The 21095-nt window shown below is 43.9% G+C and overlaps 2 protein-coding genes across 3 annotated transcripts in view; both read left to right on the forward strand.

Annotated features, from left to right (window-relative positions):
* Nucleotides 1–4143, forward strand: part of PIK3C2B (phosphatidylinositol-4-phosphate 3-kinase catalytic subunit type 2 beta) — a 90635-nt gene extending 86492 nt beyond the window's left edge. For both annotated transcript variants that reach the window (XM_083745657.1, XM_083745658.1), the window contains 4 exons: nucleotides 103–184; nucleotides 723–829; nucleotides 946–1074; nucleotides 2005–4143. In XM_083745657.1, coding sequence (XP_083601783.1) covers nucleotides 103–184; nucleotides 723–829; nucleotides 946–1074; nucleotides 2005–2193 — 507 coding nt within the window. In that variant the 3' untranslated portion in view covers nucleotides 2194–4143. The remainder of the gene's footprint in view (nucleotides 1–102; nucleotides 185–722; nucleotides 830–945; nucleotides 1075–2004) is intronic.
* Nucleotides 4144–11951: 7808 nt separating this feature from the next.
* PPP1R15B (protein phosphatase 1 regulatory subunit 15B) lies at nucleotides 11952–20286 on the forward strand. The gene is made up of 2 exons (XM_083745292.1): nucleotides 11952–13671; nucleotides 17459–20286. The coding sequence occupies exons 1-2, from the start codon at nucleotides 12406–12408 to the stop codon at nucleotides 17648–17650; spliced, it is 1458 nt and encodes a 485-aa protein (XP_083601418.1). The 5' UTR covers nucleotides 11952–12405; the 3' UTR covers nucleotides 17651–20286.
* Nucleotides 20287–21095: the final 809 nt, after the last annotated feature.

Here is a 21095-nt window from a genome sequence, read left to right on the forward strand (position 1 = left end):
CATGCCCAACCAAACTTCTCTTTTCATGTCAGAGGGCATATCAAAAGTAGGTGACTTGCAACTGGAGTAAAACTGTGGCCTGATGGTGTGCTTCTCTTGCAGTGTGACCTGGTGTACACATTTTTCCACCCCCTCCCAAGGGACGAAGTTGCTGCAGGCACCAATCCAGCACCCAAACTGCCTGGTAAATATCTGTAGGACACAAGCAGCAGGACTTATCTGCTTCAACACTCTGGCTCTGCATGCTGGCCAGTACTGAGGGAGGGCAATGCTCTCATGCAGCTGCCTTGGAGTGAAGTCGATCATAGCCACAGCTTCATTCTTTAGCAAATAAAATGAAAGTGCTGGGCACATGGAAAGGATCTGCCTATTCAGTAGAGGCTGGAAGTTTGTGTCAGGACCTGACTGGAGGTTCAGAATGGTGCTGTAAGACTGGTCATTAAACTATGTTATGCAGGTATAGGGTAGTGCAGAGGAGAGATGTTGTATTAATTAAAACAGTATAAAGCGCAACAGAGGCATAATATAGTACTGATTTTGATTTTATTGTTTTTGTTTGTATTTTTTATTTTAAAAAATAATAGTAAGTTTTCCAGAAGATGGCCTTTATGGAAAGGCGCTAACACCTGTTTACTGTGGCTGTAGTGCCTTTCCTCTCTTTTTTTTGCCAGTAGACATGGTAGTTTTCCATGCCAACACTGCTCCCTGTTCCTTATTCTTAGATGCATCATGGTCCCAACCTGTTGGAAAACTGGGTGGGGAGGTGAAGCTGTCTGTTTCTTACAAGAACAACAAGCTGTTTATCATGGTGATGCATATCCGAGGCCTGGTAAGTGCTGAACTGTGTCTATGTCCCAGTGGCAGCCACTGGCCAAACTTTTCAAATCTCTGCAGCCTGATGTGGCACAAACAACTGATGACTGGGCTTGACTTTCTCTCTTCCAGCAGCCTATTCAAGATGGCAGTGATCCCGACCCGTATGTTAAGATCTACCTTCTGCCCGATCCCCAGAAAACCACCAAGAGGAAAACGAAAGTCGCTAGAAAAACATGCAACCCTACTTACAACGAAATGGTATGCTGCCGCACACCTTGTCTTTACAGGCTAAAGCAGGGGTGGGTGGGAAACCTCCAACCCACAGTTGCTATCGAACAATTAATTAGCTATGAAAACCAACATTCTTTCGTGAAAGATCCAGCTGCTAAAAAAAAAAAAAAGTCCAGACATATTTTGAGTTAATGTATTGCAGGGTAGGGGACAGTATGAACTGATTCTCCATTATACATCTCTTGGAAATCTATTAATGTTGCTATGGAGTGGCAGCATGGACAATTTATTACAATATAGCCTTACAATAGAAAGCGGGGGTGGGGGGGTTGGCTTGAGAGCCACCTGCACCCTTGGCCAATCCTCTGGCGGAAGCATGCCAGCAGGGGATGTGGACATCCCATACACTCAGTTGTGTGAATTCACACATGCGGGTTAGGGAGGGGGTGGTTTGCTTCCCCATCAGGGCATTGGGGTGGGCAGAGAGATTTAAACCACCTACATTAGCACTGTCTACTTTTAATCCCCCCCCTTGCCATTGCTGTCAAATTTGGGGGTCTTGGGGAGGTCAGAATTTACTTGGGGCCAGGACATGCTCCTGGGCCAGGGATTAAACACCCCTCCTTTATTTAAAATTCCTATCAAGACTGCTGTCATAGTTGAATTAGTTCAAGCTTAAAGACTCGGTATTATACGTGTGTGCGTGTGTACATTTATCATTTTCCATTTTCTCTGACAGATTTCTACCCTAGGTCTAAATGCTAGAAAAAATATATACTAGATGGGCGTCTGCATTAAGATGCATATGTATTACTGAAGAATACACAGAATTACTATAGTCTGGCCTTCTGCTATAGAGGCCAGAGACTGCTGTTCTAGGCAACTACTTCTTCCACCTTTCTAAGGAGAGTGTGAGTGAGTTTTAGCTCATGTCCTGAAACTTCCTGTATCTTTCAGCTTGTCTATGATGGGATTCCTAAAGGAGACCTCCACCAGCGGGAACTTCATCTGAGTGTCCTGAGTGAAGAGGGCTTTTGGGAGAACATTCTCCTTGGGGAGGTCATTATCCGACTGCGGGACCTGGATCTGACACAAGAGAAGATGGGCTGGTTTGAACTGGGCTCTAGGAGTCACGGGACCATGTGAAGAGGAGCAGCAAGGCAGTCGCTGTGTCTTTGGAACCACTCTGGCCCCATGGGAGTCCCTGGGAATTGGTGCATGTTCCAGGAGTTCTATCCTGGTGTATCTGACAGGATTTAGTTTCCTGCAAATAAGGACGGACGGATGTTAAGTTTCTCTGCAAATGAAGGGTTAATTTCCTGTGGAGAGTGAGCTTTTTGGGGTGGAGTCATGATAGGAAATTCATTTATGACTTAAAATGGCTGCCATAGACTTTCCTTTTTATACATTTTCCTTGTGTCAAGGGAGCAATGACTTATGGGGGGGCGAAATAATAGGGGGCACCCCCCTCTTTGGTATATTTTAATTTTTTAAGAAAATTAACAAATGATTTCAGTCCAGATGGGACATAGGAGCACATGCTGAGAAGCTTTTCTAGGCAGGATATATCATCAGTGAGATTCTTGCTGGACTTCCTCAAAAGTTGTTGTTGTTTGTTGTTGTTTTAAGTAAATAAAGGAATGTGTGCATAAGAACTTGAGGGGCGGGAGGGGAAATGTTTGGGGTGGATATAAATGGTAGATGAAATCCTTATCTCTGGGACAGGAGCTGGTGTGGTCCAACTCAAGCCATCTTGGAGAATTTGCTTCCAAAGGAGAGCTATGTAATGTATATATGTGAAGAGCTTACAGTTCTCGATTTCCTGCTTGGAGATGTAACCTAAAAGGCATGCTCTCTTGGACTAACATTTAGACTTGTCTTAGGAGGCAAAAGGCAACCATATTCCTCTTGATTCTAAACACCTACTAAGGCCTTGGGCATAGCAGCTATCTGAAGAGCTATGTGATATTTCCACCTTACTTCCTTGCTTGACTGAACTGAATTGCCTTTTGCACATCTGGCCAGTCTGAGGAGCTGGAACTGATTAAATACGGTTACGTTGCATCTTGGAATCAGAGCGATTTTCCTGGTCTCGCTTCTCCCAAGCTGTGACTTTGGAAAATGGGTTCCTTGAATTAGCCAAACCGCCTCTGTGACAGTTTCCTGTGTACGGCCATTTCTTTCCTGTTGCCTGAAACCAGATTACATTAGCGAATACTTAAAGCCTTTTCAGGATTCTCATCTTCAGTGTCACCGCAGGCTCTTCTTCTGAGCTAGTGGGTGGGAGGCAAAGGAAAAGGCAAACTAGCTGGAAACCCGGTTAAAAGGTTACCTGGCATTTTGCCACTGAGCACCCATGACTTACTGAAACCTTTGCATATACCCACTGCCCTGCAATGCCTTTTGTAGGCCAGGTGGCCATGAGCTGTTCCTTTGTAGCCTTTCCTTTGAGAAGTAAACCTGTGTAAAATTAAAAAAAAATAGAAAGGTGGGGAGGGGGAATAGCCAGCTTTTAAACCTTTGTCTCTTTGCAATTATATAAAGACCAGAATGTGTGTTGTTGGATCGTTTTTCTCTCTCTTTTAAGAATCATTCTTAAAGGATGTCCTGTTTGCGGGTTGCCATTTGCCTCCTTGAATGAAAAAGAGAGCACTTCAAAATGGAGGGGAAGATGTTTCCCATCTCAGACAGGAGCCTTGCACCATTGGGCCTAGCCCTCTCCCTCAGAGTTTGTCATCTTCTAGCTAGCCTGAGCTGTTTGTTTACAGCAGGGACTCCTGTACAGATGAAACGTTTCTCAGGTTCAAGAACAAAAAAATAAAATATTGTATCTGAGAGGTATAAGCCAAGTTTTTTTAACCATTCTCTAGATCAAGGTTTGCCTGAAACTTGGATTTTAAAAAATCTGCACAAGTGCAGGTGGATTTCAGAGTCAGATAAGCAGCTACGTGAGACAACCTTGGCCTGCTCATGTCACCTGTTCTGTAGGAAACGAGGGAGAGACGGCGTCTCACAGATCCCTGGATCCTTCCTCTGTTGTAAAATGGTGGCATTATTTGAAGTAAATAAATAGAAGGAAATGGAATTCAGTAGAAACTGTGTCGTCTCATCCTTTGCAGCGTTGGGGTTATAAAGCAAGCATGGACTTTTTCAAAGAGATGCAGCATCATTAACCCCAAATAGATTTTGGTAAGTTGATGCTTGGCCAGGATGCTGCATTTGGGCTGTCTAGAAAAGTAATGACTGAGCAGCTCAGAGAAGGCATTTGACCTTTAGTTTCCCATACTCAGTGTTTGAAAACAAGTTACCATTAGCCACAGCCAGTATGGCCACTGGTCAAGGGCAATGGGGGTTGTAGTCCTATAATATGGAAGGCACCAGGTTGATCAGTCCTTCCCACTTGGTCTACCTTTGTCCGTAATCCTGTTCACAGTGCATTTTGGGAGAGGAGATAATATGCAGGATCTGCAAGAACAGGTTGGCTTCTGCGTCTTTGCTCTCTTAATTCAACCATATATTTGGATTCAAAACATTTGCAGGCTTTAACACCAACCTGAAATGTGGTCCCATTGTCTGGCTTACCCGGGAAACAGTATCTCTGTGTGCCTAAATATTGACAGGATGACCAATCACCCTTCTTCCCCTGGACAGTGAGAAGCCTGTCAATAGAGGGCCCATCAGTATTTGTACATGTTGCAGTATCAAATCAAATTATGTAGGAGGCTTAAAGAGAAAGGAGACTATAAAGCTGATTGCATCCTATGTAATATAGTGCAAAGACACTGGAAGCATCCATAGTTACCACTGCTTGCACATTCATGCCACAAGGCTGTTGTAATAGCCGTGCAATCTGTTACCGATGCTATGTTACTAGGTAGTTAAGATAATACATACTTTAATAGGCTTGGGTATTGAATCAGTCATAATCACCGCAGCACATTCCTACAATGCCTAATTAGCAAGAGTGCATACATTTAAAGTACTGTGGAGTGACACGTCAGCCATAGGTACAAAGGGCAGGTGCTGTGAAGTGACTGAGCTTGATGGAATCTGGAGAAACATAGCCATAGACAGTGGCTGTTAGAAACCATGCCACTTGGATGTAGTTAGAAAATAATACACAGAGATTTCATGCTGGGAAGATGGGGCCAGAATCACTTGAGTTTCCAGATTCCAAATGGAAGGAAACCTGTGCTGAGAGTGGTTGTGTAGTAAGGATGCAGTTTCATCTATTCCCCCTTCTGTGCAGTTATTAAAGGCAGGCCACCACAAAATGCCCCACAACGCAATTTTTATTCACACATTTATCCAAATGTTCATGCTGTCTTTTTGTAGCCTGGGCAGCTTACGAAGAAAAGGTTAATGGAAAAGCCCCAGAATCGCATCTCCAAAAGCAAAAAATCATGGGTAAGCAGAAAATAAAGATTGCCCAGCATTATTCAAAAGCCAGTTGCTCTCCACAATAAAAATAAATTGCATTCTTTTTTGAATTAGATAAGAATTAGATTGGAAGAGCTCTGCATCTTCTATTGGGAGGATATTCCAGAGTTTGAGGGAAACTGCTAAAGGTCCTATAATCTGTATGTTCTTTTGATGAAAGTACTTGAGGTAGGACCTCGCCCAGTGACTGCGATTGTCATAGGAACATAGGCAGCTGTCTTATACCAGGTCAGACCTTGGGTGCATTTCGTTCAATATTGTCTATGCTGACTGAAATAGGGAGGGTCCTAAAAAGAGACATCTCATTGCTCACGGCCAGGTTTAACAAAGTGCATCTTCTACATTTGTCAGAAACTTGGGTTGCCAGGCACACTTCTGTGGGGAGAGAGTTCCACAATCTAGAGGGTACCGCAGAGAATACCCTTTCCTGGGCCACCCCTCCTCTACTGAGGGCAGCAGAACTACCAATAGGTCAAGGGTCAGTAGGTGAGGAGGTGGTCTTTGAATTACCAGGGACCTAAGTCCTTTAGGGCTTTAAACACTAACGTGAACACCTTGAACTGGGCCTAAAAACAAACTGGCAACCAATGCAACAGGTTATGTGAGATCTAAACAGAACCCCAGCCAGTAATATGGCTGCTGCATTTCGGAGCAATTTAAGTTTCTGAGTCATCTTCAAGGGCAGCCCCACTCAGAGTCCATTGATATAATGCAGTTTGGAAGTTAACAGAGCATGACATACAGCAGCCATATCTGTCCAGAGGGAACTGTAGCTAGAAAAAGTAGCCACTGAGGAAACCTGAGTCTCCAGTGGCAGTGTTTGATCCAGGATCAGGCTGCAGAACATTCCCAAGCCATTGATCATTTGTACATAGGTACTAAATAGGTTCACATTAAGAAGAGTGAGATTATCATTGCCTAACATTAAAGATGGCTCATACACCCCAGGTAGTGTGGTTGCTGACCTTGAGCCAGACATCCTGGAGAGTGAAGTCAAATTGGCCTTAGAAAGCACTGCAAATAACAAGGCCAGTGGAAGTGATGGTATTCCAGCTGAACTATTTAAAATTTTAAAAGATGATGCCGTTAAGGTGCTACACTCAATATACCAGCAAGTTTGGAAAACTCAGCAGTGGCCAGAGGATTGGAGAAGATCAGTCTACATCCCAATCCCAAAGAAGGGCAGTGCCAAAGAATGCTCCAACTACCGCACAATTGCACTCATTTCACACGCTAGCAAGGTTATGCTTAAAATTCTACAAGGAAGGCTCAAGCAGTATGTGGACCGAGAACTCCCAGAAGTGCAAGCTGGATTTAGAAGAGGCAGAGGAACCAGAGACCAAATTGCAAACATGCGCTGGATTATGGAGAAAGCTAGAGAGTTCCAGAAAGACATCTACTTCTGCTTCATTGGCTATGCAAAAGCCTTTGACTGTGTCGACCACAGCAAACTATGGCAAGTTCTTAAAGAAATGGGAGTGCCTGATCACCTCATCTGTCTCCTGAGAAATCTCTATGTGGGACAAGAAGCTACAGTTAGAACGGGATATGGAACAACTGATTGGTTCAAAATTGGGAAAGGAGTACAACAAGGCTGTATATTGTCTCCCTGCTTATTTAACTTATATGCAGAATTCATCATGTGAAAGGCTGGGCTGGATGAATCCCTAGCAGGAATTAAGATTGCCGGAAGAAATATCAACAACCTCAGATATGCAGATGACACATCCTTGATGGCAGAAAGTGAGGAGGAATTAAAGAACCTTTTATTGAGGGTGAAAGAGGAGAGCGCAAAATATAGTCTGAAGTTCAACATCAAAAAAACAAAGACCATGGCCACTGGTCCCATCACCTCCTGGCAAAAAGAAGGAGAAGAAATGGAGGCAGTGAGAGATTTTACTTTCTTGGGCTCCATGATCACTGCAGATGGTGACAGCAGCCACGAAATTAAAAGACGCCTGCTCCTTGGGAGAAAAGCAATGACAAACCTAGACAGCACCTTAAAAAGTAGAGACATCACCTTGCTAACAAAGGCCCATATAGTAAAAGCTATGGTTTTCCCAGTAGTGATGTATGGAAGTGAAAGCTGGACCATAAAGAAGGCTGATCGCAGAAGAATTGATGCTTTTGAATTATGGTGCTGGAGGAGACTCTTGAGAGTCCCATGGACTGCAAGATCAAACCTATCCATTCTTAAGGAAATCAGCCCTGAGTGCTCACTGGAAGGACAGATCGTGAAGCTGGGGCTCCAATACTTTGGCCACCTCATGAGAAGACTCCCTGGAAAAGACCCTGATGTTGGGAAAGATGGAGGGCACAAGGAGAAGGGGACGACAGAGGATGAGATGGTTGGACAGTGTTCTCGAAGCTACCAGCATGAGTTTGACCAAATTGTGGGAGGCAGTGGAAGACAGAAGTGCCTGGCGTGCTCTGCTCCATGGGTCACGAAGAGTCGGACACGACTAAACGACTGAACAACAACAACATTAAAGATTGGGGCTGAAAGTAACTTTCCAATAGCTATGTGGCAATGGAAACTCGGGCTGCTTCAGAATAGCCCAGGTGCTAATTCAGTGTCATAAGAACGTAAGAAAAATTCTGCTGGATTGGACTGAAGTTCTATCTAATGCAGCATTCTGTCTCCCACAGTGGCTAACCAGATGCCAATAGGAAGTCCGCACATCAGACACATGCCTACAGTTCTTAATAGCCTCCTTTGTGGTAGGTTGAGTAGCAACTAAATCATAGAACTGTAAAGTTGGAAAGGACTCACCAGTCCAACCCCTTGCAATGCAGGAATCAAAATACAGATAAATTTGGCACAATTTAGATGTCACTTTATTTCTGAGTGAACTGGAGGCAGCCATCCAGTGTGAGAATAAGCAGAACTTGAACCCATGGCCTTCAGAGATGCTGCCAAGCTCCTTAACCACTGGACCACTTGGCCACGGAGAAAAATATTTTCTTACCTAAATCCTAGATTGTAAAAACAACCCTGGATTATCTCTGAGCCTCTCCAGTAGCATCCTTTTTTTGGGAAAGGCTTCTGTTCGTTTGGTGGTTGGGTGCATGATAGGCAGAAAATCAACTGGTATAGCATTTCTTGGCATGAAGATGAAATAATTGGGAATATTGCACCTGTTGAATTTTTGCCTGTTGTAGATTCCCTGGCAGAAAATAAAGAACACAGGCAACTGTAATGTAGCGTCATGTAAATTAGCTCCCTAAAGAAGACGTGTGTGTTAAAACCATGTAAATAACAGAATCAAATTTTGTCATTCTGTTCCTTCAAATACTTCAGATCACAGTCACAGGTTAGTAGGCAATGGCTATGTGTTGTTACCATATGATCTCTATAAGCAGGATGCCTGTAACATTAAAGTAATTGGATTACTAATGACCTATGTGAGTTTCAAACCTGCACACGTGCCACAACTTTTAAAAATTGGTTAATCATCTCATATGACAATATGACTTATGCTTAAAAGAAAGCACTTAGCTGATCACCAGTATAGTGTGGTTAACAAAATGTTTTGTAGCAACCATGAGTAAATATGTTCAAGACAGTTTTTATAATGCAACCTATGCATGTCAACTCACCTTGCCAACAAAGGTCCGTATAGTTAAAGCCATGGTTTTCCCAGTAGTGATGTATGGAAGTGAGAGCTGGACCATAAAGAAGGCTGATTGCCGAAGAGTTGATGCTTTTGAATTATGGTGCTGGAAGAGACTCTTGAGAGTCCCATGGACTGCAAGAAGATCAAACCTCTCCATTCTTAAGGAAATCAGCCCTGAGTGCTCACTGGAAGGACAGATCGTAAAGCTGGGGCTCCAATACTTTGGCCACCTCATGAGAAGAGAAGACTCCCTGGAAAAGACCCTGATGTTGGGAAAGATGGAGGGCACAAGGAGAAGGGGACGACAGAGGACGAGATGGTTGGACAGTGTTCTCAAAGCTACTAACCAAACTACTGACCAAACTGCAGGAGGCAGTGGAAGACAGGAGTGCCTGGCGTGCTCTGGTCCATGGGGTCACGAAGAGTCGGACACGACTAAACGACTAAACAACAACAACAACATGCATGTCAACTCAAAAGGAAGGCCCACTGAATTCAATAGGACTTAACTTCTGAGTAGACAATTTTAGGATTGCACTGTTACCAAATCTCCAGTGCATGATAAATTTTAATATTTATATTTGAAGCACAGTCAGAATGGTACATCTGCCTGGATTATTTTATGTTATTTCTAAAGAAGGGGAGGCAGAAGCATGGCATCTCCTCTGGAATCTGCTGCTGAAGCAATTGCCTCCTGGTAAAACCAGCCCTGCAAGGGTGCACTGTTGGTTAGCATTGCATGGATATATGTGCAAGTATATGTGCCTCGATCTTCCCAATGGAAACACAACCCTGGGTAAGCGACTGGAACCCCTGGAATCTTGCACTGCTTGTGGAGACTGATTTGGTGCGTAACAGAATCTTATGAATTAACTTCCAGGGGAGGGCAGAGCTGGAGGGAAAAGTAGGTGTGGCAAGAGGTAAGAAGCAGGCAAAGCAACGGATGTGACCCTTATCTTTATACAGTAGGCTGCAGCCCATATATGCAAATATCAGAGATTTCTACACACACACCTCCATTGAAGCAAGAAAGGGATGCGTACTATCTATGGCAGGGGTCAGCAAGGTTTTACCTGCCTGTGTCGGTCAAGTCCCACGGAGATCTCTCTGTGGGCCGGATCGCGCATGGTGTGATTTCCGGCGTCTGGGCATGTGCAGGCGTCGTTTCTGGCATCTACGCATGCGAAGATGCAATTTTTGGTGCCACAGAAGCAAGTCCCCATGCTGTGCTGGTTTAGCGCATCGCATGGGGACTTGCCAAGCAGGCTGCTCAGTTCATGAGCAGCTCGTGGGCTGGTTAAACTGCCCCCGTGGGGCGCTTGCCGCCTATGGGCCACAGGTTGCCAACCCCTGATGTATGGTTATGTGGAAGTATGTCTGATTTGCACAGATGACAGCCTTAAAAGGCTTGTACCCTTCTTAAACCAATGACCTGCTGCAGCTGACCTCAACACACCTCCCGAGAACCAGTTACAGTGGTACCTTGGGTTAAGTGCTTAATTCGTTCCGGAGGTCTGTTCTTAACCTGAAACTGTTCTCAACCTGAAGCACCACTTTAGCTAATGGGGCCTCCCGCTGCTGCCGCACCGCCGGAGCATGATTTCTGTTCTCATCCTGAAGCAAAGTTCTTAACCCAAGGTACTATTTCTGGGTTAGCGGAGTCTGTAACCTGAAGCGTATGTAACCTGAAGCATATGTAACCCGAGGTACCACTGTATTAACAATAGGCACCAAGGGAAGGCTGTTTCCTTCACCTCCTGCTTGTGAGCTTCTCAAATGCAAACTAGTGGAAACAGAATGCTGTATTGGAAGGACCTTTAGTCTGATGCATCGTAGTAGTTTTTATGCTCCTTAGCGCTGCAACAAGGTCATCTTATCTCTATTAGCTCCTCTTGCGTAACTGACCTTTGGCGGGGTAGCTAACCGTATGTTATCATTGTTTGCAGAGCAGCCTTATCTTTGTTCTGCCCTTAAGTGTACGTTTCTACATTTTTTTGTTTCGCTTTGACTTATTTCTGCTGTTCATACAGAGATGGGGGAAGCCTGGCTAGACAAAGGCAGTTCACCACCAATTATTAGCAGACAGTGCTTCCTAAGTACGATGTTTTGAAATCTGGGGAACAAGTTGGACATAAACCAAACATTAGTTAGGGGGACCAAATGCAAAAGAGGACAGAGGCTCAGGCTTTGCAGCTGTGACAACTTTGTAGAAGGAATTTTAGCAAGGGCAACTTGTCTTCTGTATCTGGCCACCCTTGCAATGTGGGGTACTCCTATTGATAATACCCACAAGCCAAGATACTCTACATCATCCCACCTCATATTTTCCATCCCAGTCCCAGCATTGCATTGGGCTGGTTTTATGTACTTCTGAAAACCTTGGGGTTTTGACGCCTGCTGATACCTTGGACCTTGTGTGTGGATGGTACCGTTTCTGGCTACAGAAGGCACCATCCCTGGAGAACAAGTTTGCTATGAACATATAAGGCAGCCTTCCACGAGCTGTTGTCCTCCATATATTTTGGACTACAACTTCCATCAGCATGGCTGACGTTTGGGGAATGACATGGTTTGTAGTGCAGAAACATCTGGAGGGCCCCGGGTTGGAGAAGGCTGCTAAATAGTATGATTTCTGAGGTAAGTAACTGGGAGATGTTTCCTCTTCCTCCTTGATCTTCATTTCTTTTGAATGGAACTTTGCTAATAAGCTGCACCTCAACAGGTATGAAGCGCCTTTAAAAAACAAAAACGTTGCAGAATGTTTCTATAACCCTCTAACAATTTAGAAGAGCAACCGGCTGATGCAATCGCCCGCCTGCGCCAGCGCTCAGTCACCAAAGTGCGCTCTCTCGCTCTCCCTCGAGGGAGGCGGGGCCGCGAGTGTGCAGGGAACCAATCGCGAGCAGCCGACTGCTATCTAGCTTCCCCGGATGTTACTCGAAGCGCCACCCGGCCTTTAATCTTCCCTTTTCAGGTGACAAGAAGAGACGCTTTTTTCGCTTCCGCGCTTGCTGAGGGGGGCTGCGTGTGCGCCTGCGCTCGGTAAAGGAGGGGTCTTCCCGCCCAGCGGCCTAACTGCTGCGCCCTTCTCTCGCCGCCATCTTGTTCCTCTCGCTTCAAACCAGCGACTCTCATCCAGCCCCGAAGCGGCCGCCGGTCTCCGCCGAGACGGAATATGGCGTGGCCCAAGCCGGGGAGAAGCCACCGCCGCGTCCTCAGCCATCCCCGAAAGGCCGCCGGAGCGGCCGGGCGACGCGGGGCTGAAGCGCTGAGGTGAACAGCCCTGGGCGCACCCGTCACCATGGAGCCGAGCAGGGAGCGGGAGCAGGCGGCCCCTCGCCTCGGCGCTCGCCCCACCGCCTTGCCGCCGCAGCCGGAGGCCGACGCCCCGTTCTCGCTGCTGCGGCTCTTCTCGCAGCTGCTGCAGCGCCTCGTGCCGGGCCAGGCCGCTCCGCTCTTCTGGCTCCAGTCCGAGGCCCACGCCACAGGGCTGCCGCCGCTGATTGCCGTCCAGCACCAGCTACGCCTGGTCGCCTCCTCCTCCTCCACCTACGTGCTCGGCGCTGCAGACAAGGGCTCGCTTCCGGGCCCTCTCAGCGCTGCTTGGGAGGAGCTGCCCGAGCCCCGCTCCGCGCTCTCCAAGCTCCCCGAGATCCTCCAGCAGGTGCATCTGCGCGGGAGCAAGGCCGGGCTCGACGCGCAGGACCCCGACGGCGGCTACTATAGCTTGGAGGTAGAGCAGCAGCAGCAGCCGGACTCTTGGGCCCCGAGAGACTCGTTGCCTGCAGATGACCGTGAGGAGGAAGCTCAGGAGCACCCAGGCTCTGGGGATGCCTGCGGGCGTCCTGGTGCGGGGGATCCGTGCGGGGAGGAGGGTCTTTCCGAGGCCCCGTCCGACTCGGACTCGGACATAGAGCAAGATATCCCTGCGGTGACTAGGCCTGCGTGTCCTAACAAACTGATCGATTACATCCTAGGGGGTGCTTGCAGCGGGGAGGAGAGCGATGGGGAGGAAGAAGGCTCGAGCGGTGAAGGGGATGAAGACGACGACGACGACGGGTTTGACAGCGAAGGCTCCCTTTCCGAATCCGATGCCGCCAGCCAGGATGGGGAAAACATTCACTTGTGGAACTCCTTTTGTAGCCTAGATCCTTACGATCCTCGGAATTTCACAGCAGCTGTTCGAACTGCTGGGAACACACCCGAGGAAGCGCCTCCTGTTGAGTCAGAGGAGGTAGAGAATACTTCCTCGTGGACTGAAAGTTCCTGGGAGGAAGATGAGTGGGAGTCCAGCAGCGTGGATGAATCGGAAAACTTGAAATTGTGGAACTCTTTCTGTAACGCTGAGGATCCTTACAACCCTTTCAATTTCAAGGCACAGTTTCAGACTGCAGAAAAGAAAGGGAAAAGTGGCTTGAAAGGACCGACAGGGACAGGCCTTGGACCCTCTCAGTGTAGCATCTTACTTAGCTGTCAAGTGCACCTGATCAATAAGAGAGACACTGAGGTTACGGAAAATGTGAAGCATGGTGTCCTTTCTAGAGGAAAGTGTAAGAAGAAGAAAAAGGTATGTTTTACATTGGTTTATTATGCAAGCAGGAGGTGCCATTTAAATATATATGTGTATCCTTCCTGATTGACCTGTAGAGTGGCTTACCACAGAGCTAAACATATGGCTGTAGGGGGTTGTACTAGATAACCCTCAGGGTCCCTTCAAGCTCTACAATACTATGATTCTATACCAAAGTAAGTTCTGGGAGGCCTACAATGGTAATGGGGAAACTGGCCTTCCATATGTTTTGGACTACAACTCTCATCAGCCCCAACCAGCTTGGCTAGAAGTCAAGGATGATGGAATGGTAGTTGAATGACATCTGTAGAGGTGCAAGTTCCCCATTACTGAACTATGACCTAAATTACTAAAGTTATGGTGTCACAATGTGGTAATTCCTGGCATAGCTGACTTGTTCTTTCTACTTCTTTGAAATTATTGTTCCTAAAATAGTACACTTTTTTTTTTTTTTGCCCAGGACTGAGCTTAAAATAGAGTATCACGTTGGGTATCCCAAATTGGCTATCATGGGGCCAGGATAAATTTCCATAGAACTGCTTTGTAGATTAATTAATCCTGTGGCTGGAATAAGAATGTAAAATGCCTTGCAAGAATTTGTCTTTATCTTCCACTTGCAGCACACATTGTGAAATCACATTTGGGAGCACTGTATGTATTGGGGAATGGGATACACACATGTTTCTTAGAAGAATGGAGATTTCCTCCAAAGCTAGCATTGCACCAACAATGCAAGTTAGTACTAAAATTACAAAGCTGCACATGAAGGGGTTAAATTTGTTTCAAAGTGATTTATGCTTACTTGTCTTACTATTTCCACTTCTGTACTTGTCTTGCATTTCAGAACTTCCCTTCCTTTCATTGCATTGTATCATATTGTAGATTTTGTAAGAATGGGGAGTTGACTCATGGGTGACAGGCTCCATGTGACTGGCAGGAGTTGTGCACCCTCTACTTTCAGTCACAATTCAGCCACTCTGTTTTATCCTAGACTCCATTCTCTCCCCGCCTTCCCTTGATAAATCCCATTTGAAACAAAGCTAGAAATGCTTTGTAGTAGTGCAAGTGTGGGCCTCCTTGTGCACCAGTCTGTTCTTTCAAGCCTCCAGTCTGTTTGGGGCTAACAATGATTAGCTGCCATGGCTTTCTGAGGAATTTAATATAATTACTTGACTCATGCTTTGTTTGCTTAATGTTGTTCTGTCACACCTAACTTTCCTAGGAGAATGCTGTAGTGCAAAATTATTATTAATCATCGTGGATACTTCAGCTTAGCACTGTTCAATGTAGAAACCTGAGAAAGGAGAACTCTTCTCTGACACATTAGAATGCAGTATTCATCTGTGTAGTCATGTTTGAAACAGTCTGTTTTGCTGTAGTTATTTGTGCTGCTCAGCAAAATAACTAGCAGGTGCACGTAATTGCAGCAGAATAAACACTTTCAGGGTCTTCAGAACTGACAAATACATTGTGTGTTTTTAAATCAGGAAACTTGCTCTATTTAGGAATAGGGCAAGTGGCCTTAAGCTAGGACAAGCTGGAACTTTCCATTCATTTAGTTGTGTTGCTATTTGTTTATGCATTCCCCATGATGTATTACCTTAAAATTCATTGTACAGTTACAACAAAATCAAGATAATTATCACAAAACTTCTGTTGTTTTCTTTATTTAAAAGGGAGTATTTATAATTAGATCAAAATTCTATTCTAGGCAATGGCTATAACTTTTAGTTTTTAATCTTTCTTTTTCTCCAAATAGCTCCAGTGCATGGTTCCTCCTAATTTATATTATATTTTATTTATATTATCCTGTATGATAGGTTACACACAGAGAGAGTGATCAACCCAGTCTTCCCAGGCCTAGTTTTGGAGCCTACACTTGTTTTTTTCTGACTCCTGTTATAATGCGAGGGGGTTGGACTAGGTGAAGGATGTTGGACTGGGTGGAGACATCTCTTCAGCTAACCCTGCTGGCATGGCACTCCTTGTTTCACCCACCTTCAGCATCTCTGCCAGTGGTGACATGCAGAAAGCCCCAAAATGGCATTCTGGCTACAGAGAGGGGTTGAAGGGCATGACAGCATTTGACTGATTTAGGTGTGAATGCAACACCAGCTTGTCATAACAGCTTGTCTGTCCCTTCCACTTCTGTTCTGAGCCAAGGTTGGGATTGCCTTGCCCAGCTGATCTTTGATATAAAGGATTGCAATAGAGTTAGGAACTAAGGGATGTTTAGCAAAAAAATATGCATAATAATTCATGGTGTCTAGATATACATGGATTACCTTTCTGTTAACCAAACATAGAATTTCAGAAATCCCTGGAGTGGTGAAATTACACATTTTAACTCAACCTTCCCTGTAAATCGCTCACAGTGACTTCTCTCAAAACAAATTCAACCCCCTTGTGTATTTCTTTCTAGTGACACAGTAAACGAACAAGGATCTGTGTGCAATATATACCTTAATGTTACATGACCTGGTAATGGTGCCCTGGAGGATACCTTGGAATGATGTAAATGGCAAGAAAGCATAAAGCAGAGGCAGAAGCTGATGTAACTATCTAGGATTCTTGTGTCTCACTTTTTGAATGAAGATTATTATAAACTTTAAGGGACCTGATATTATAAAATATGTATGGGTGTGTATTACATGCTCTAATCTTGACAGATTAAGGAATTCATAAAAGGAAGTATTAAATTCATAATTTCTAGCTGTAAAATTGCCTAAGTAATAGTTGATTAAGACTGCTTAACAAGCAGTGTTTGCAGTGTTGTTTAAAGAGAAGGGGGAAAGGGCAAGCAGCCATGTTAGTCCTTAGAGAGAAATCCACAAGTAACACTAGGGTAATAATGTTCAGATTAATAAAAAATATTTATCAGAATGGGAAGAAAAAGACATTGCTTAGCAAGATGAAAAAGCCCTAGTCTGCACAGCAGTTCATAATAATAGACTGATTCCTTTGATGTATCTTGGACAGCCATACACAGTGGTACCTCTGTTTAAGAACAGCCCTGTTTACAAACTATTTGGTATAAAAACTCCGTAAAACCGGAAGTAGTGTTCCCCTTAGTGAACTTTACCTCGGTTTACGAACAGAAGCCGAACAGTGGAAGGGCACCGGCGACGGGAGGCCTCATTAGGGAAAGCGTGCCTTGGTTTAAGAATGGCTTTGGTTTAAGAATGGACTTCTGAAATGGATTAAGTTCGTAAACCGAGGTACCAGTGTAGTCGTAAATGTTTTTAATAAATGGTCTCTTCTGACACAGTTGATTCATACTGGCCTTGGAAGAAGACCAACATTCGAGATTGGTTCTGTGTGTTCGTCTATAGTGCTGTGAGTGCATTTTTGTCAAGCTGGGGAAAGATTTCATAACACATCAGAATTTAAATGTGAGTTTTGCTGACTTCCATCATATGACATCTGGAAACTTCCTTCATAACTATCTGCAAGTTGGGTAGGTGTGGCTTGGCCAAAATGGCCTTGTGGATCAAATGGAAAGGCCCGACAAGCCTAATTAAAAGAGCAGGCCAGCGGTTCAGTATTGTTCATGGCTGCTATCTATTGTGCCCCTTAACCCACAAGCACTGATCTCTTTAATACACATGAAAATGAATAAAATGTATTGCACAAATGTCACAGTTTAGTCCTCTCACCTAGGTGATAAATACTTGGTAACTGTGTATTTAATTTTCCTTTACTGCGCTTTAAAAACAAATGTAGAATTAAAATAGATGCTATTTAAATGCAAGTTGATTATTTGATCTAACTTTGTCTCATGTAGGTGACCTTCCTTGAAGAAGTTACTGAGTATTATGTGAGCAATGAGGAAGATCGGAAAGGACCCTGGGAAGAATTTGCACGTGATGGGTGCCGGTTCCATAAACGAATTCAAGAAACTGAGGCTGCTATTGGATATTGCTTAACAATGGAGCACAGGCAGCGAATATTTAATAGACTCCAGGAAATGTTGTGAAATTATGTTTTCTAGCACCTTAATAAAGTATAAAAATAAAAGGGTAATGCATTTTAATGACACATGAGCTTCTTATTAAAATGGCAGCTGCCTACATGATGTAAAAGTTGGGGGGCAGTAGTAATTTAATGCTGCATCTCAGTACTCTGCAACAGATAATGCTGTATGTGTATGGATGCAGGCTCCATTTGGTATCATCAGGCATGATTAGTGCATAACTGTTCCCTTCTAAAGCCAAGTGTATCTGCTTTGGCAGAAGCCAATCCAGAGATGCTTCTCTCTGCATGTGCAAAGAGTGCTCTCTCACATATAAGACAGACAAATGTATGAGTGTGGATTTTTTGCACTTTTTAAAAGGGAAAATATTTTGAAGTATATTTATTGGGTTTGGAACCCATCAATGCAGTTCTGATTTAAAGTTTGCATATTGCAGTCTCTTCATTTTATTTTAGCGCTTGTGTATAATAGAAATTGCAAATCTTATAATAGTACAGTGGTACCTCGGGTTGCAGACGTTTCAGGTTACGTGAATTCGGGTTGCGCACCGTGCCGAATCCGGAAGTACCAGAACGGGTTACTTCCGGGTTTCGGCACTCACGAATGCACAAAAGCACTGAATCGCAACCCATGTGTGCGCAGACACGGCGCTGTGGGTTGCGAACGTGCCTCCCACACAGATCACGTTCGCAACCCGAGGTTCCACTGTATATCATTCTTGAATCAAACATTACCCATCCTATATGTATGTATTTCTCATACAGTCTCTAATGTTCAAAAAGACAAGAATGATACATGTTTGTTACATCTTTAGTTTTCAAGTATCTGCTTGTTCCAAGTCATTTGCAATAATCTGCCTCTCAAACTGTACCATACTTGTCTCTTATGATCAACAACCTGAATTTAGGCTGCTGAAAGAAGGTAACTGTAGTGTCACTCTTAAGAATGGATTGCTTAAATTCTAAGACAGTTCTGCTTATACTTCCTGGACAGTGCCCAGCTAACACATCCTGTTAGTGCAAGGAATTCTGCTTATATAATAGGATTCCCCCCCTCCTCCCCCACCTGCACCTAATGCCATCCCCAAATTACTCTGGAGGGTTAGGAGAACTCCTATAACAGATTTAGGGGGCAGTATCATTGGCACAAGTGGAAATTCTTACACTGATGAGACTGTGACATAGCATTCCTTTGGCTACAACCCCAATTCATACAGGCACCTATAATCAGCTGAGCACTGTGAAAAGAATAAAGCAAGATGTTAATTTGATTAGTGTCTGCTCTAGTACACAGATATATCTACACTCATAGTAAATAGGATTTAGTCGTTAACAATTTGTAATTCCCATCAGCTATGTTTACAAAAAATCAGTATTAATGCAATTGTTCACAATAGCATCATAACTGGTTGCAAGTCTAATTCAGCAGCTAATTCTTAATGCATTCATGTGATTTGGGATGCATCACATTATGTAGCTATTGGTCAAAAATTCTGTTTGTGTTACCAAGAGTTGGATGCGTGTTTGTATTACAAACAATGACTTCATGGCCTAGATAAAATAGCTCAGAGTCCAGAGATTTTGGAGTAAAGCTCAGTATGCTACTCTTAATAGTGCAACTAAAAATAGTGCTCTGTTCCTTCTGATTTAAAGCCACACAAACATTAATTTGAACCATTTTGCCCTATTTATACCCTGAACTTTTTCAGTTGTAAATTCTAATTGGATAAGCAGTTTTCTTTACAAAAATAAATCAATACAATACACATGGAGGGAGGTGTTTCTGATACAGAGATGTTTCTGATTTTTTATAGCTTTCATTCACAGTATGCTTTATTTTAGACAATGCTTATTTTGAAGTATTTTTTAAGCAGGTTGAGTTGTCGGCAATGGCCTGCTGTAGAATTTCATTAATCGATCTGGATCTGTGCTATGACTGCAATCTTGTATACATTTCCCTGGGACTAAGTAAAATCTGAACTCTGGATTAGGCTAAATGAGGAGGGGCAAGGGAATCTTTCTCTTTTAAAGGCTGCATTCATTTGGAGACAATATGAGAATAGATGCTAGTAATATGTGTAGCCTCCCCCTTTTCTCTAGCAAAGTGCATCTCCCATCTTCCTGTGTTCAGCTCATTACAAAGTGGCAGGGTCATCTTTCTATAGATTAATGATTACACTGAAAATAGAAAATCTTCCCACTTTGATACTATTTTAATTACTGTTTTTTACTAGTCACCTGCAGAATACTGGGTAGAAAGGAGATTCTGGTTCTCAATTTGAAGCCAAAAAAACAGGACAGCAGACTTCCTGAAATAGAATTAGTCCATTCTCTTTCTTTAGAAACATTTAATGGTGCTAAATGTGGCAATGAAGTATGTCTTTCAGCTCGTTTTTTTTCTGAACAAGTCATGAAAACCCACTACTTCTAAAACTTTAAATCAAAACCGTAATTGATCAGAATTTTATTTTTATATTGTTTTAGGAAGGCAAAGTTAAGAGCCAGATAACCTTTCACTTTATACAGATTTAAGTGAATTTGATTGTATCTCATTGGGATTTTATATTTAAAGTTATATTTCTGTATATAATAAAACAATTTCCAACTAATCTGTAAAAGTAATAAATACTTTGCAAGCTACTTTCCTGTTGTCTGGACTATTGATATATAGCTCCTGTAATGGAAGAATGGGGGCAACTGGTGGTTTCAGAGCTGTGCAGTATTACTGCCATTGCCTGTGGAAAAACACTTATATACTATACAATATACTGTATAAAAATTAGTATTTGGGAATCAGCACAACAGCTTATTTAGTATTAAACAAAGGCTGGTTGATAGTGAGTGTGTTATTAAGATTGGTTCCGTTCCCTCCCTCCCTCCCACCAATTGATTGGTTGTGTGGGACCTTCAGCTAGGGCTTGCTTTCCCTGGGCATATATCCCAACTGCTCAGATGGCTTTAACATGGATAAGTGGGATAGAAATGTGTCCTGTCCTCTATGACTTTCTTCCTAGGCATGCCACTTCCAATACCATGTTGTTCACTTTTCTCCTCTCCGCTAACCTGCCCATCTCTGATCATATCAAAGAAGAAGCAGTTCAGTCTCCTTGTGGCAGTCATGTTGTGAGCACTGCCTCTGAAGAGGTGGGGAAAACAATGAATCTGCTAGTTAAGCCAAATGAAATGCTACAAAATGTGCCAATAACTCTTTAAGTCCTCTAGAAGGCATGTTAAACTTAGCACCAGTTTAGTACAGTGGTCCAAGTGTCAAGACTAGGAGCTTGAGCAGAGTTCCAATCCCCACTTGGTCAGGAAGCTCACTGGGCAACCTTGAGCTAGGCACTGCCTCTCAGCCAAACCTACCTCACTGAGATTGTTGTGAGGATAAAAGGAGAGGGGTGGGGGTTGGGAGATGCATGTATGCCTTCTTGAGCTACTTGGAGGAAAGG

The sequence above is a fragment of the Podarcis gaigeae genome (genome assembly GCF_964106915.1).
Source record: "Podarcis gaigeae genome assembly, chromosome: 6".
In the NCBI taxonomy this organism is placed as follows: Eukaryota; Metazoa; Chordata; class Lepidosauria; order Squamata; family Lacertidae; genus Podarcis; species Podarcis gaigeae.